The 15,446-nt window shown below is 42.3% G+C and overlaps 2 protein-coding genes across 2 annotated transcripts in view; one reads left to right on the forward strand and one right to left on the reverse strand.

The window, feature by feature from the left end:
- Positions 1–5,321, reverse strand: part of DDX31 (DEAD-box helicase 31) — an 86,756-nt gene extending 81,435 nt beyond the window's left edge. The window contains exon 1 of the mRNA XM_036752026.1: positions 4,843–5,321. Within this exon, the coding sequence (XP_036607921.1) occupies positions 4,843–4,956 (114 nt within the window). The 5' untranslated portion in view covers positions 4,957–5,321. The remainder of the gene's footprint in view (positions 1–4,842) is intronic.
- Positions 5,322–6,232: 911 nt separating this feature from the next.
- GTF3C4 (general transcription factor IIIC subunit 4) overlaps positions 6,233–15,446 on the forward strand; it is a 34,753-nt gene continuing 25,539 nt past the window's right edge. The window contains exon 1 of the mRNA XM_036751840.1: positions 6,233–6,654. Within this exon, the coding sequence (XP_036607735.1) occupies positions 6,274–6,654 (381 nt within the window). The 5' untranslated portion in view covers positions 6,233–6,273. The remainder of the gene's footprint in view (positions 6,655–15,446) is intronic.

Raw genomic sequence — 15,446 nt, forward strand, 5'->3', positions numbered from 1 at the left:
GCTTAGTTTCCCATTTGTACAAAATCTTTATGAGGGTCACCTATGCACAGAATGAGGGCATTCTTGGTAACAGTATCATGGTATAAACAACCTTTTGCAAATGATACTCAACAACGGACCCTATCTTTACCAGCTCATGATTGTCCTAGGCTCCATTCTGGGTTCTCACCTTTTCTCTCTGTACATCCTCTATCAAGGATATCACCAGTCCTCATGGATTCAATTATCACCCCAATGCAAATAAGTCCCAGATCTTCAATGCCAACTCCAATCTCTATCCTGGTTCACTAGTCTGGAGCTCCAGAGCTCCACCAGGAGATGTACTATAGGTATCTCATATTCCACATGCCCCAAAGAGAACTCATTATTTTTACCCCTAAACCCAGTTTTCCTTCCATACTTCCCTATTTTTGCTGAGCATATCACCATCCTTCAAGATACCCAGGTCTACAAACTTATAATCATCCTCTACTCTTTATTCTCTCAGATCCTGCAATATCTAATTAGTTGTCAAGTCTGATCTATTTTTCCTCAACTACATCTCTCCAGCCCCTTTTCTCTATTCACATGGCCACCAGCCTAATTCATGCCCTTATTACCTCTTACTGAAATAACTCCATTGTTCTGCTTGTATCCAGTTTCTCTCTCCCTTCTTCCCCTCTCCTTCTATACTACTTCACTTGAGGATCTCATCTGCTTCCATGTATTTAATTACCATCTCTCTGCTGACCATTCTCAGATCCATCTATTCTGCCCCCACCTCTCTACTGACCTCCAATCTTGCATTTCCAACTGCCTGTCACACATTTCAAACTGGATGTCCAATAGATGCCTTAAATTCAACATGTCCAAAACAGAACTCATTATCTTTTCCCCTGAGCCCTCCCTACTTCCTACCTTTCCTATCATTGTAGATGGCAACAGATTCTTCCCAGTTTCTCAGGCTTGTGGCTAGGAATCATGTTCAACTCCTCACTATCTCTCATTCTTCATATCCAAGCTGTTGCCAAGGCCTGTCAATTCCACCTTTGCAACATCTCTTGAACATGTCCCCTTCTCTCCTCTGACACTGCCACCACCCTGGCATAGACCTGCATCACCTAGTGCCCGGACTATTGCAATAACTTGCTGATAGGTCCGCCTGCCACTCTCTAATCCATTCTCCAGTCAACTGCTAAAGTGATTTTCCTAAAACGAAAGTCTGATGGTATAACCCCATCACCCCTCCAAACTTCAGTGGCTTCTTATTGCCTCCAGGATCATATACAAAGTGCTCTGTTTGGCATTCAAAACCCTTCATAACCTAGGCGCCTCCTACCTTTCCAGTTTTGTTATACTGGCCTGGCTATTCCTCAAACAGGATACTCCATCTCTCAGATCTGGGCATTTTCTCTGCTTGTTCCTCATGCTTGGAAAGGTCTCCTCTTCATCTCATCTCCTGACTTTCCTGGCTTCCTTTAAATCCCAACTAAAATTCTGTCTTTCATAGGAACCCTTTCCCAACCCCTCTCAATTCCCATTGAGATAGTATAGTATAGCCTTCCCATTGTTATTTCTTATTTCTCCTGTATATAGCTTGTTTGTATATATTTGTTTGCATGTTGTCTCCCCATCAGACTGTAAGCTCCTTGAAAGCATGGCTGTCTTTTGCCTTCCCAGCTTAGCACAGTGCCTGGCACTTGTTTAGTTGTCTCCAACTCTTCATGACCCCATAGACCATACTGTCCATGCAGTTTTCTTGACAAAGATAATGGAGTGGTTTGCCATTTCCTTCTCCAGTGAATTAAGGCAAAGGGGGGTTAAGTGACTTGTCCAAGGTCACACAGCTAGTATCTAAAGCCAGATTTGAACTCAGGTCTAACTCTAAGCCCATTGATCTATCCACTGAGCTACCTAGCTGCCTCAGCCTGGCACTTAGTAGGTGCTTAACAAACGTTTGTTGATTGTTTGACTATATCAATCAATCTGAACACTTGTTTAATTACAATGATCAAGTTTTGCCCTAAAGAAAAGAGAACAAGCATCTTCCTCCCTTCTTTGTGGAGTGGGGGATGATGGATGTGGAACTCTCCTACCCTGTCAGATTCAGCTGATGGTAGTGAGTTTTGCCTCACTGCTTTTTCCTCCCCCTCTCTTTCTTTTTATTCTTTATTACAAGGGATGGATCTCTGGGGAAAGGTGTATATTTAGAAATTATGGTGATGTAAAAAAGAAAGATATCGATCATTTTTTTTAATCCTTAGCAAAGCTTAGTTGCTACCGTGTAGAAGAGGCTTTTCCTGATTTCTTATCTCCTGCAGTCATCAGGGGCCTTCTACTGTGTTACTTCTGATTAATTTTGTACATACTCTGCATTTACCTATATGCATAATATTTTCTTCAGTGGAATTTAAGTTCCTTGAGGGCAGAGGCAGTTTTTGCTTTTGTCTTTGTACCTCCAGTACCAGGCACAATATATATACACTTAATAAATGCTTCCTGAATGAGTGAATGAATACTTTTACTGCTTACTTAACAGGCTTCTTATTTTAAAAGGTAACCTTATAGTCTCAGTTTCTTCATCTGTAAAACAGGAATAAATCAGTACCTGCCTCACAGTGTTGTTGTGAAGATGAAATGGGATAATTTATATAAAATGATTTGCAAACATTAAAGTGTGATATATAGGTGACAACCTGAGACAATTAGGGAGTACGATTTGCTGGACTTGATTTCAAATTCTGATTTAATCACCACCCTGGCCAAGACACTACTGATTTAATCACCTCAGTCTCAGTTTCCTCACCTGTAAAATGAGAACCATAATAGCACCCAACTCACAGTGTTATTCTAAGAATCAAATGAGATAATATATGTAAAGCACTTTGCAAACCTTAAATTGATTATAAATGCAATTGTGTATCTCAGCAGCCCACTTATAAAACCATACAAAGCAAGTTTTAAAATGAAGTCAGAGAAATAGAGATAATCTAGACAGATGATTTAGCCCAATCCTCTTACTTTACTGAGACCAACACAAGAGAAGTGACTTGCCCAATGTCACAAAGTGAGCTACTGGTAGAATTACGTCTAGAACCCAGGTCTTCTATTGCCAATCCAGTTCAATAAGCATTTAATAAGTACCAACCAAGTGTCAGATACTGTGCGAAGTGCTGGGAATAAAAGACAAAACAAAAAAAAATGGTCCCTTCCTTCAAGGGGGTTTACATCCTACTAGGCAAGATATAACAGATAAAGGATATATGTGATTATTTGGGGAAAGGGAGAGAACTAACAACTCAGGGATCAAGAAAACACTGACCATCCCTGTATAGTATGAGGAAAGCACTTTGTAAAATGCTACATAAAAATGAGTAACAATCATCAGCATAATCTAGGAAATATTTTATCATCTTATTGATATCAGCAGACTATGTGATGATCTCTCAAATACTTTGCTAAAATCAATATTTATTTCAGCATTCCCCTCATCTACCAACCCATTAGAATTATAGACTCTCAGGGCTGAATGGGACTGTGCAAATTTAGTCCCATCTCCATTTTTGAAGTGAGGAAGTGTAGGCCAGGGTGGTTCACTGCCTCTTAGATGCCTTTACATATTTAGAATCCTTAAAAGAGTACATAAAAATGCTTTGTTCACTTTATCACCAAGGACAATGAATGCCCTTTAAATTGTCAACACCTTGCCACAACAGCATCTTTTAAATGGACAGTCTTCTGTTACCAGTAACAGGACTTGGTACTTCATATATTTCTCACATATTTGTATCCAGTACTTAGAACAAAGTCAGGCACAAAGTAAGCATTCATGCCTACTTGTTGACTAATTGGCCACACCCAGAAGCATTTTAAAAATGAATCTGCGAAGCCAGGCCACATTAGAAGTGGATAATCTACAAAACAAGATCATTCCCTTTCCACCAATGGAGAAATAAGGGCAGAAGTGGTTTCAAAATTACTTACGCAAAAGCAAACTAGAGATCAGTAGCAGAATGGAAAGATTTCAGCTTTGAAGCTCAATCTACCTCACCTACATGGGAATGGTGGAAAGGAGGAAGAACTCTGTATGTGATTCAGAAATAGGCTCAAGTCCTTTTCCCACTTTCGACTGTGACGTTAGTCAGGTCACCCTCCCCACCCCCACCTCCCCACCTTCCCCCCACCTTTGGCCTGATTCCCCATGCAAATCAATCTCAAGCTATTTTGCATATAACCCATGGCCAATGTCTTGATATAACTAAAGTTCCTAAAAGTTAGGACAGAGAATCAAAAGACTGCGTTTTAACTCTGACTCTACCACTAACTCACACTGTGACTTTGGGGTGAGCTGTTTCCCCTCAAAGGTCCTTAGTTTCCTCATATGCATAGGAAGAAATCAGACTAGAAGGTTATTAAGATTCCTTCCAACTCTTACATTCTATTATTTAATAAGCTTTTAAACTTATGTTTGGTTTTATAAATAGACAGCTGAGACCCTACCTGAGTTTGGATGACTGAACTAAGGCAACTTATAAAGTCATAATAAATCTAGAGTTTGAAGGGACTTCAGAGGCTATATAATCTAAACCCCTCATTTTTTACAGATGAGGAAACTGAGGCACAAGGAAGTTAATTGATTTGCCTAAGGTCACCAAGGTTGCAAGTGTTAGGAGCAAATCTGTCCTTTTAACTCCAGGACCAGTGTTCTTTCCACAGTACTACCCAGATTAAAAACTAACAAACAAAACAAGGAAGGGAGATGGGGGTGACCTGGGAGAGGAACGTAAGAGTCAAGCACATTTCAGATTAATCCTGATCACCAAATCAATACAAACAGAATGGATATTTAGAACACAGCCTTACCCTTCTCTCCTTGGCTGCGAAGGATCTGGGGAACTTCTTGTGCTCTGGTCGGTGAAAGCCTGGGAAAGTCCAGTCCTCTGAAATATTGAGAAGCAAACCTTCATCTGCTGCCATAGCTTGTCCAAGGCAGAGTGGGCAGGCTATGGGGAAGAAAGGGCCTGTAGATCTAAATCTCAAAGAAAATCCTGCTCAGCTGCTCCAGGATGTAACTTCAAGGTAATCAGTTTCACTGCTACTCCAGTCCACATGTCGGTGAGGGAGGGCAGTGCTGAATTACGAGGAAGGACCCCGGCATAGCTGCCTCCAACACTTCCCTTCGTCATTAAGTTACTGAGATGCCTTGGCTGTCACTCTGATCTTCCTTCTTTTGCTCCAGAGACTTTCCTTAAGAAATACAACTAAACAAACAAATAACAAGTAAATTTAAATCGTCTGAGTGTCTTGAAGCATCTGTGTGCCTGTGAAAAACACACAAGAGAGAGAATAACATTGGAGAGCAAGCATGTTGTGTATTTGTTTAGGGTAGGAACCTAGCCTTGCTTGATATTACAAGCCGTGTGTTACAAGCCCTCTCCATTTAGGAGGGTAGTTTAGGGATGCCTAAAGCTTTCTCTCTGCTCTGTTTTTGATGGTCTATTTGTGGTTTGGCAGGAGTTTCTCATCCTTTTTGCCTAGGGTTGAAAGGGGATGGTTTACAAACACACACGCACACACACGTGCACACACACATGCGCGCGCCCGGTCCTCCCCATCAAAGAAAAGGAGAGGAAATAAAAATGATTCCATATAAGATGTGATGTCTGCAAAATACCCCGCATTCCCACTACCCAGGGACAGGAGAAAGGCCAGGGAATCGCTCTCTTCAGAGCCATTTCCCTGATGTAGAACCTGATGGATCATGACTAGTTTCCTCCAAAGGATTAGTGGCACCCCTCCCCAGAGAGTGATCTGCACTTTAATAAAGAAGACGCTTTGGTCACTCTCAGCTTTCACTCTTGGCTAAAGGAGTGATCCCCAGGTGAGAAAGGAGAGAGGGACGACTACAATTTATCCGAATTTTCCTCCTCTGGGCTACTTGCCATTCCATCTGATCTTTGTAGGGATGCGCTCGGAGCCTCGAACCGGTCTTATTCCCCTTCCCCTCCCCCTCCAACCCTTAACGCAAACCACCCCCGAGAAGACGTGCTTGGCCTGAGGTAGTTCGAAAGAAAAGCGACACATTTTAGACAGGCAGTGCGTTAGTCGCCTAGGCCCGGGTTTGGTTGCTAGGCAACAGCGGGGTCCTCCCTGGCTCGGCGGCGCTCCGGGCCGCGGGGAGCCGGGAAGAGGAGGGGGAGAGGGGGCGGCTGCGGCGGCGGTGGCGGCTGTGGCAGCGGTGACTACGGCGGGAGTTAGCGCGTCCCCGGCTCAGGCCTTACCGCTCCAGGAAAGATGTCGGGGTCCGACGAGCCCCGGGTGATGTCCTCGGCGGATGAGGCTGAGCCGCAGGAGGAGGAGGAAGAGGAGGAAGAAGAAGGAGAAGGGAAGAAGAGAGAGAAGGAGCCGGCGGCTGCGGCTCCCGGGGCAGCCGGGGCGGCGGGGCCCAGCGCCGGCTTCGGGCTGGTGGCGGCGCGGCGGGAGCCGGCCGTGAAGCTGCAACACCCGGTCAGCGGCCTGGAGCCGCTCTCCTGGTCCGAGGACCACCGGGTGTCGGTCTCCACTGCCCGCAGCATCGCAGTGCTGGAGCTCATCTGCGACGTGCACAGCCCGGGCCAGGACCTGGTCATCCATCGCACCTCGGTGCCCGCCCCGGCCAACAGCTGCCTGCTCAAGGTAAGACCGGGCTGCCCTTCTCCAAGGCCTCCGGGACCCGCCGCCCTCCGTCCTTCCCTCCCTAGCTTGGGACCGATTTGTGGTCCCATCACTCACCCTCGGGGAACCCGGGTCCCTGCTCCCCCATCTCTCCCCTTCACCCCCACTCCCGTGATCAACAGCTGCTGTTGAATATTTACTGGGCGACTTGAGGCAGAGGCACTGGCCTGGTTCGGAGAAAAAGAACCGGTTGTATCTGCCCTCTAGGATTGCTCGACAGCTGTTTCCACGCTCCCTTCCCCGCACCTCTAGGATGCCCGAGTTTTCCCCCATCTCACCCGCGCTCCTCCGGGAAACCTGCCCCCGAGTCTTAGCTTTGGCCCACCAAGAGCTCTGACTCCACCTGTCTTGTCTTCTTGCGGTTCGTTTAACAGTTACTGACTCCCTCCCACCCCTACTGAGCCAACCCTAGACCTACCGCTATTGCCTGCCACTTCCTATTGTCTGGGACTGGCTCCTGGAAGGCAGGCCCAGAAGCTGGCTTTGTTTACTCCAAAGTGAGCTGCTCCTTTTGCTTTTGAGGAAAGATTTTTGACCATTTTGAAATTGTTTCAACGATCTCAGTAACTTTAGTTATGAAGTTTTCTATGCCTCAATGATGGGCAGATGGGTAAAAAACACAACGGACCACAAATGGGATGCTGTTCTTCACTTTGCAGTGAAAGCAAAACTCAAATAATCCACAGCTACAGATTGATTTCCGTTTACCATCCAAAAAGTAAAATTTATGAAGGCATCACATTTCACCTAGTGGTTACTATATAGATATATGGTTTTAACCTTCTGGGCAATCAATTCTAAGTCTTTATTCAAGCATGTATAATCATGGCTATAAAATTATAGAAATGTAGATCCTTTAGTTCATATTCTTAATTTAGTGCTTCTTTAGCTAGGGGATTTACTCTTCCCTCCTATTTAAAAATATCTTCTTAATAGTCTGGAGAAATCAAGGAAGGCTACTAGCACATTGAACAAATTCCTTGTGAAAATTCATGGATGGACTTGGACAAGAGAAAAAAGGGATGGGCAAGCATGGATGGGTTGCAATCTGCACCCAAATATATGACATTGCAGCTCCCCTTAAGTATTTAATATCATATACTTACTCTTCAAAGTTTGAAAGTTCAAGAACTCTCTTTTAAAAATAAAAGTTTAAATTATTTAACATTTTATACCTATTGCCTGTAACAGTCATCTTAAATGTTACATGGGGGAACTGGACATAACTGGAACAACAATAATATTGTTGACTCGTTTCTAAGTTAGCTTATTGAGTAAAAAACAGTGTTAAATTTTAAATTGGTAAAGGCATACCATTGAACATATTGTAGGTTGGCCTTGGGGGAGATATGAATAAGCTGACTGGATCTAAGTATAAAATGGTACAATCCAACAAGTATCTTGTATGCCTAGCAGTGTACTACAAATTAAAAAGTGAAGGTAAAAGATGTCCTTACTCTCAAGGAGCTTATGATCAGGGAGACAAAATACCTGAAAGGAACAGTTTTCAACCAGTTTTACTCTAGACCCCATTTTTATAGGACTGGAAAGTTTGAAAATTGCTTTTCTGTCAATAACCCGATGAGGTAGAAACTTCTAAGTACTGTCTCAATTTCTGGTAGATAAAGAAACTAAAATTCTGAGAGATTAAAAAGACTTGTCTGTGGTCAAACAGCAGATAAGTGTCTGAAGCAAGATTTGAACCCAAGTCTCCTGACTCTAGCCCTCTTTACACTACATACTCTATCTTTCAATTAATCATGCTAGCATGACCAAAAAAAAAAAAAGGTATACTTAAAGGGAACTCAAAGAAAAGGAAAAATTAAAAAGGCTTAAGGTTAGTCAAGGGAGAACATGAGGTTTTTCGTGCTAGATCTTAGAGCAGAATTAACTTGTCAAAGAAGTAGAAGGGCATTCCAGTGGTAAAAATGAAAATTATTTTATGTAAAATCATTATCAACAATAACAACATATTTTTACATGTATATAGGGGACAGTAAGGATATCATTCTGACTAGCATAGAGGGCTAGTGACTAGTGAGAACTCTGGATCTAGTTTTCTTTTCCCCAGTTCCAGACCAGATCACCTCAGCCTCATCTCCTAAACTCTCCGTCTCTGCTTCTACCTCAGATAATGAAGTGACCCCTTCTTGCTGACGTACCATGTGTCCATTGATCTCATTCCCTCCCATCCCTTTCCAGAACCTTGCTCCTTCTATCACCTTCCCATTCTCCTTAATTTTCAACTTTGTCCACTAGTTTCTTCCTTGGTGTCTACAAATATGTCCAAATCTTCCCCATCTTTAAAAAACTTTTAAGTTGACTCTACCATCTCCTCAGACTATTAACCTATGTTCTCTCTTCTCTTACCTAGTCTAGCTTTGAGAGAGAGCATCTACATTTCTTGCCTCTACTTTCTCAAATCCTACATGTTCAAAGTAGAACTCATTATCTTTCTCCCTGAACCTACTCCTAATTTCTCTATCTCTGTGTAGGGCAGCACCATTCTTCCAGCAATCCAGGCTCACAACCTAAAAGTTATCCTCAGCTCTTTGCTCTCCCACTATCCCATATCCTATCAATGGCAGTTCCATCTCCTCAATATCTCTGAAGTTCTTGGTGCCATTTCTCACTCTAGTTCAGGCCCTTGTCATCTCTCGTCAGTACTATTGTAGTAGCCTCTAAATTGGTCTCCCTGAATCCAGCCTTCACACAGCTACTGAAGTGATATTCCTAAGGCACAGATGTGGCCATGACGTTCTTCTGCTCAGGAAGCTTTAGTAGCACCCATTGCCTTTAGGATAAAATAGAAACTCCTCACTTGAAGACATTCGCCATTAGGCTCCCCTGTTTTTTCCATGCTGAATGCACTTTGGTCCCCCTCACATGTTTTGTACTCTAGTCAAACTAGCTAGTTTGCTATTCCCTGTACGTAACATTCTATCCCGCACTTATGGAAAGCCCATAGGTGAGCCCAGGTTGTCCCTTGCATCTGGAATGTTCACCCATATCTGCCTCTTGAAACCCCTATCTCCTTTCAAGACTCAGCTCAAGTGCTAACTCCTTCAAGAAGTCTTTTTTCTGATTGACGCAGTTCTTGGTGTCATCTTCCTACTCATCATCGTGAATTTATTTTTTATATATCCTGTATTTACTTCTCTGTGAATGTGTTTTATCCCTTAAGTAGAATGTAAGATCCTTGATGGCAAGGACTGTTCCACTTTTGTTTTTGTTCCCTAGCACATGACACAGTGCCTAGAATATGTTAGATATTTAATAAATCCTTCTTGACTGTTTTTGTTTTTACTAATTCTTTCCTGAAAGAGTGATTTACCTGTCTTAATCTCCTGTTCACAGCATAATACCTTAAATTTGTAAAGAAGCTTTCTTCTAAGAAATTGAATATCACCTCTAATGAATTTCATATTTTTTCTCAGTTATTCTCACATCTCTGAAATAAGGAAAGCCAGACTGTCCAGGTCATTTATCAGACTGAGAGTTTGAAAGTTGGGACTGTAGTTGTGTTCATTCACCTTTTCCAGACTGTTATCCCTTTATTCTTGTATGCCAGTTACCTCTGTACTAGGTTGAAGACCTCTGAATTGAAACTTAGTTGTTTTATTAACATTTGTTTCAATCTATAATTTATTTGGATAGTTTTAATGCCTTCTAAGCACTGAATTAGAAGCAAGAGTTGAACTACTAATAATTTCTGGTAGGCAGTACCAGGTTCGCAACTTCCTTAATGAAACTCTTAGATTTACAGTTGTAACAATTGTCAGTTTGTAACAGTAACAGTTTTGTGTCAGATTTGATGAGGGCCCTTTTCAAAATGAAAGAATCTGTTAATTTTCTTGGCTTCAGTGTTACTCATAATGGAATGCCTGATCTTTGATGTTGACTACAATAAAACAAATTAAAGCTGTCCATTGGCCTGTAGGATTTAGTTTGGGGGTGGGATAGGAAATGGGAAATAGGACTCAACTGCTAGAGCATTAATACTCAAAGAGAATATAGGTTCTGTCCACTCAGAGGATCAGTTAATCAGATTGGATGCTTACTATGTGCCAGACACTGTGGACACAAAGAAAAAGCAAAAAATACTCCATTTTCTCAAAGAGTTCAACATCAGGTCATAGGGTCAAGGTGGGGCTAGTGGAGCTAAGATGGGGAGGAGTGAAATGATGATAGACAAATTATAAGGGATGGAGGGAAGAAATGCAACATATAAATCAGTATCTACAAGATACAGTCAAGTAGGTAGAAGGTGGCCTCAGAGTGGAAAGCACTAGCAGCAGTGGGGAACATGAAAGACCTCTGACAAAATGTGGAATTTGAGCTGAAAGTTAAAGGAAGCCAGGGAAGCTAAAACGTGGCATTGAGGAGGGACAGAATTCCAGCTATAAGAGACAGCTGCTACAAAAGCATAAACCAAAAGATGAAATGTCATGTGTGAGCAAAAGCAAGTTAGCCAGTGTACCCATCACATAAAGGCTGGAAAGGAAAGAAGAAGCCAAAGCTTTAAATTGTAAAATTGTAAAGGGTTTTAAATGCCAAATAGAGGACTTTCTATTTGATCCTGAAGGTGATAGGGAGCCATTGGAGTTTATTGAGTAAAAACATGACGGGGTCAGAACTTCACAGTATTAGTTGCACCTTCACTTAAGAATTGAAAAGGGGAAGTTGAAATAGTCCTTGCTGACATATGATAAAAAATACTCTCTAGCTCCAGAGAAAGAATTGATGAAGTCTGAATGCAGATCGAAGCATACTTTTTCTTTACTTTTTTATTTTTCTTATTTTTTGTCTGTTTTCTTTCATAACATGAAAATATATTTTTGCATGACAGCACATATGTAACCTCTATCAAATTGCTTGCCTTCTCAATGAGAGGAGGAGAAGAGAAGCAAGTGATGGAGGGAGAAAATTTGAAACTCAAAAAAATTTTTAAAAGGATGTTAAAAATTGTTTTTTACCTGTAATTGGGGGAAAAGAAAATATTAAAAGAAAAAAGGAATGCTACTTGCTCCCCATTGCCACTTCCAGGTTCTCCCTCCACTTCCACCCACTAACCTTTTCTCCTCTGAGGTTCGGGCAATCCCGTGTTGCTTATAGACTTCCCCTTCCTTCCTCAACAAGTTTCATACTTGGCTTACAATTTTTTCTTTCTTCCCAATGCCTGCTGTCATGATAGGGGACTTAATTTACATATTGACTCTCCCTCAAACATCCTAATCACTCAGTTCCTCAACTACTTATCTCTCATGACTTATACTCCACAACACCTCAGCCACAAGTAAAGTTGGTCATACCTCTGGTCGTGTATCATCCACAAATATATCACCTCTATGTTCAAGAATTTCCACATCCCCTTATCTGACCATAATTTATTGGCTTTCCGTTTCTTCCTCTGCCTTCCCTTACCAAGCCCAACTTTAGTTTCACTATAACCTCCAATCCTTTACCCCCTCAATTCTTTCTGAGGCCATCTCCCCTGTATTAGTCATCTCTTTCTTCCCCTTGGTGAATCAGTTCAACTCTACACTGCTTTCTTCTCTTGAATCCCTACTTTATCATATAACCTGCCAAGCCTCAACTGTATCCACTGCCTTTGCTCTTATACATGTGCTACTGAACAAAGTTGAAGAAAAGCATACAACTGGTTGGACTGGGTCCACTACAGATTTATGTTACACAACCTCAGCTGGTAAGTTAGTAAGTATCTGAGGTCAAATTTGAACTCAGGAGAATGAGTCTTCCTGACTTCAGGCCCAGCACTTTTATCCATTGTGCCACTTTGCTGCCCCACTCTCTTCTTAACATCTTAAAACCTGCCTTCTTACTTTATCATTACACTGAAGCTGCTCTCAGCAAATTGCTAGTAATCTCTTAGTTACTAAAGCCAATGATATCTTCTCAGTCCCTATTTTCCTTTACCTCTCTCTGTAGCCTTTTACATGATCGGTCACTGTTTTTCTTGATACTCTCTTCTCTCTTGGTTTTTGGGATGCCACTCTCTCCTGGTTCTCTTCCTACCTATCAGATTGCTTCTTCCCTTTGCTGGATCCTCATCCATATCATGCCATCTAACCCTAGGTGTCCCACAGGGTTCTATCCTGAGCTCTTTTCTCTTCTCCCTCTATACCATTTCACTTGGTGGGCTCATCAGCTCCCATGGATTTAGTTATCATCTCTATGCTGATGACTTTCAAGTCTACCTATCCTGCCCCATCTTCTCTGCTGACCTCCAGTCTCACATCTCCAACTGCCCTTCAGACATCTCAAACTGGATAGCCAGTAGATATTTTAAACTTAAGTAGAACTCAGATAGAACTCATTATCCTTCCCCCAAACCAGGGGTGGAGAACCTGCAGCTTCAAGGCCACATGTGGCCCTCTAGGTCCTCAAGTGTGTCCCTTTGACTGAATCTGAATTTCACAGAATGAATCCCCTTAATAAAAGGATTTATTCTGTAAAACTTGGACTCAGTGGAAGGACACATGTGACCTGGAGGCTATAGGTTCTCCACCCCTGCCCTAAACCTTCCCCACCCTCCATCTTCCCAATTACTGTAGAGGGCAGCACCATACTCTTAGTCTCCCAGGTTCACAACCTGAGAGTCATGTTCAATTCCTCAGTATCTTTCATCACCCACCCCCCACCCCCAATCTGTTGCCAAGACCTTGTCAAGTTCACCTTTGCAACATCTCTTAAATAAGAGAGCCTTTCTCTCCTACCACTGCCATCACTCTAGTATAGGCCTTCTTCACCTCATGCCTGAACTATTTCAGTAGCTTGCTGACAGGTCTGCCTGCCTCAGGTCTCTCCCCATTCCAATCCATTTTGCATTCAGTCACCAAAGTGTTTTTGCTAAAGCACCTATTAACCATGTCAACCCTGTAGTCAGTAAACTCCAGTCGCTCCTTATTGTCTCCAAAATCAAACATAAAATCCTGTTTAGTATTCAAAACCCTTTATAACCTAGGCGTCCCCCCTTTCCAGTTTTCTTACATCTTATCCCCTCACATGCTCTTCAGTCCAATGACACTGACCTCCTTGCTGTCCCTGGAACAAGACACCCCATCTCTCAGCTCCAGACATTTTCCCTTGTTTCTCATGCCTGGAATGCTTTCCCTTCTTATCAGACTTCTTGGCTTCCTTCAAGTCCCAAATAAAATCTTCTGCAGGAATGATTTCTCAACCCCTTTTAATTGTTTAGCCTTCAGCTTTTAAATTGTTTCCTCTTTATCCTGTAGTTTTATCTTGTATATCAAAAGTGTCAAACCTGAGAATGAGCATGGGCTTGCAAAACTTTGAAATGCTACTTCAACCAGATTAAAATGTAATTGGGAAATATTAAACAACATAAATAAAAATACAATACAAAATAGCTAATATCCATTTGCGGTTTTCTGGGTCTTTATGGGGCCAGCAGAGATCTGTCTGTATTTCAGTCTCACATCACTGCTGCATATAGCTTGTTTGTACATATTTGTTTTCTTGTTGTCTCCTCCATTAGATTGTGAGTTCCTTGGAGTCAGGGACTATTTTTTGTTTCTTTTTGTATCTCCAGCGCTTAACAGTACCTGGCACATAGTAGATGCTTAATAAATGCTTATTGACTGACCTAACTGAACCTTAGATATATCACTTTGGAGACTGAGGGCGGGCTAGAGTGGAGAGAGGCAGGGATACTAATTAAAAGGCCATTGTAATCTTAGGTAAGAGGTGAGGACGATCTGTACTAGGGTGGTTGCTGTGTGAATGAAGAGAGGCAGTATGAAAGATGTTGTGAATTCAGAAATAACAAGATTTGGCAATGGATTAGATAGTAAGGGTGAGTGAGAGTGAGGAATTGAGGAAGACAATGAGATTGAGGGCCTGGATGACTGGAAGGACAGTGATACTCTGAACAATAATAGGAAAGTTGAAAAATGGAGGGAAGGGGATGAATTCTGTTTTGGACATGTTGACTTTGAGGTGTCTATGGGACATTTAGTTCAAAATGTACAATAGGCAGATTCAGAGAGATTGGGGCTGGGTAGATCTGGGAATCATCTATATAGAGCTGACAATTGAACTCATGAAAATAGGGGAGACAGGACTGAAAGAAAAGAGGAGAGGGCCCAGGGCAGAGCCTTCAGGGACACCCACAGTTAATAGGCATGGCAAGAAAGAAAATCCAGCAAAAGAAACTGAGAAGTAGTAGTAGGACACGTAGGAGGAGAGTAATGGGAGAACATAGTAATGAAAACCTAGAGAGGAGAGAGCAATTTCAGTTGAATGACGAGGTCAGATGCCAGATTGCAGGGGGTTTAGAAGAGAGTGAGAGGAGATTGTAGGTACCTTTTTCAAGGTGTTTAGCTGAAAAGAGAAGGGGTAGAGGGTGATAGCGGGAGAGCGTGGTAAGATCTGGTGAGGGATTTTTCAGGATGAGGGTGACTCAGCCATGTTTGTAGGAAGCATAGAAGGAAACAATAGAGAAAGATTAAAGATTAGAAAAGGGTTGGAGAATATCATGGAGCAGTCTGCTGGAGAAGATGGGAGAAGATCAGAGGTACATGCCTGGAAAGGGATTGGCTTTGGCAAGAGAAAGGGCCACAGTGTCAACATCATCAAAGACTGGTGGGAAGGATGATATAGACAACAGAGGACTGACATCATAGGGTTGTGAGATGAAGACAGGGAGCTCTCAGCAAATGGCCTCAGTGTTTTTAGTGAAGAGGGAATCAAAGTTCCAGCAGAAAGAGTGG

The sequence above is a fragment of the Trichosurus vulpecula genome, chromosome 3 (assembly GCF_011100635.1).
Source record: "Trichosurus vulpecula isolate mTriVul1 chromosome 3, mTriVul1.pri, whole genome shotgun sequence".
In the NCBI taxonomy this organism is placed as follows: domain Eukaryota; kingdom Metazoa; phylum Chordata; class Mammalia; order Diprotodontia; family Phalangeridae; genus Trichosurus; species Trichosurus vulpecula.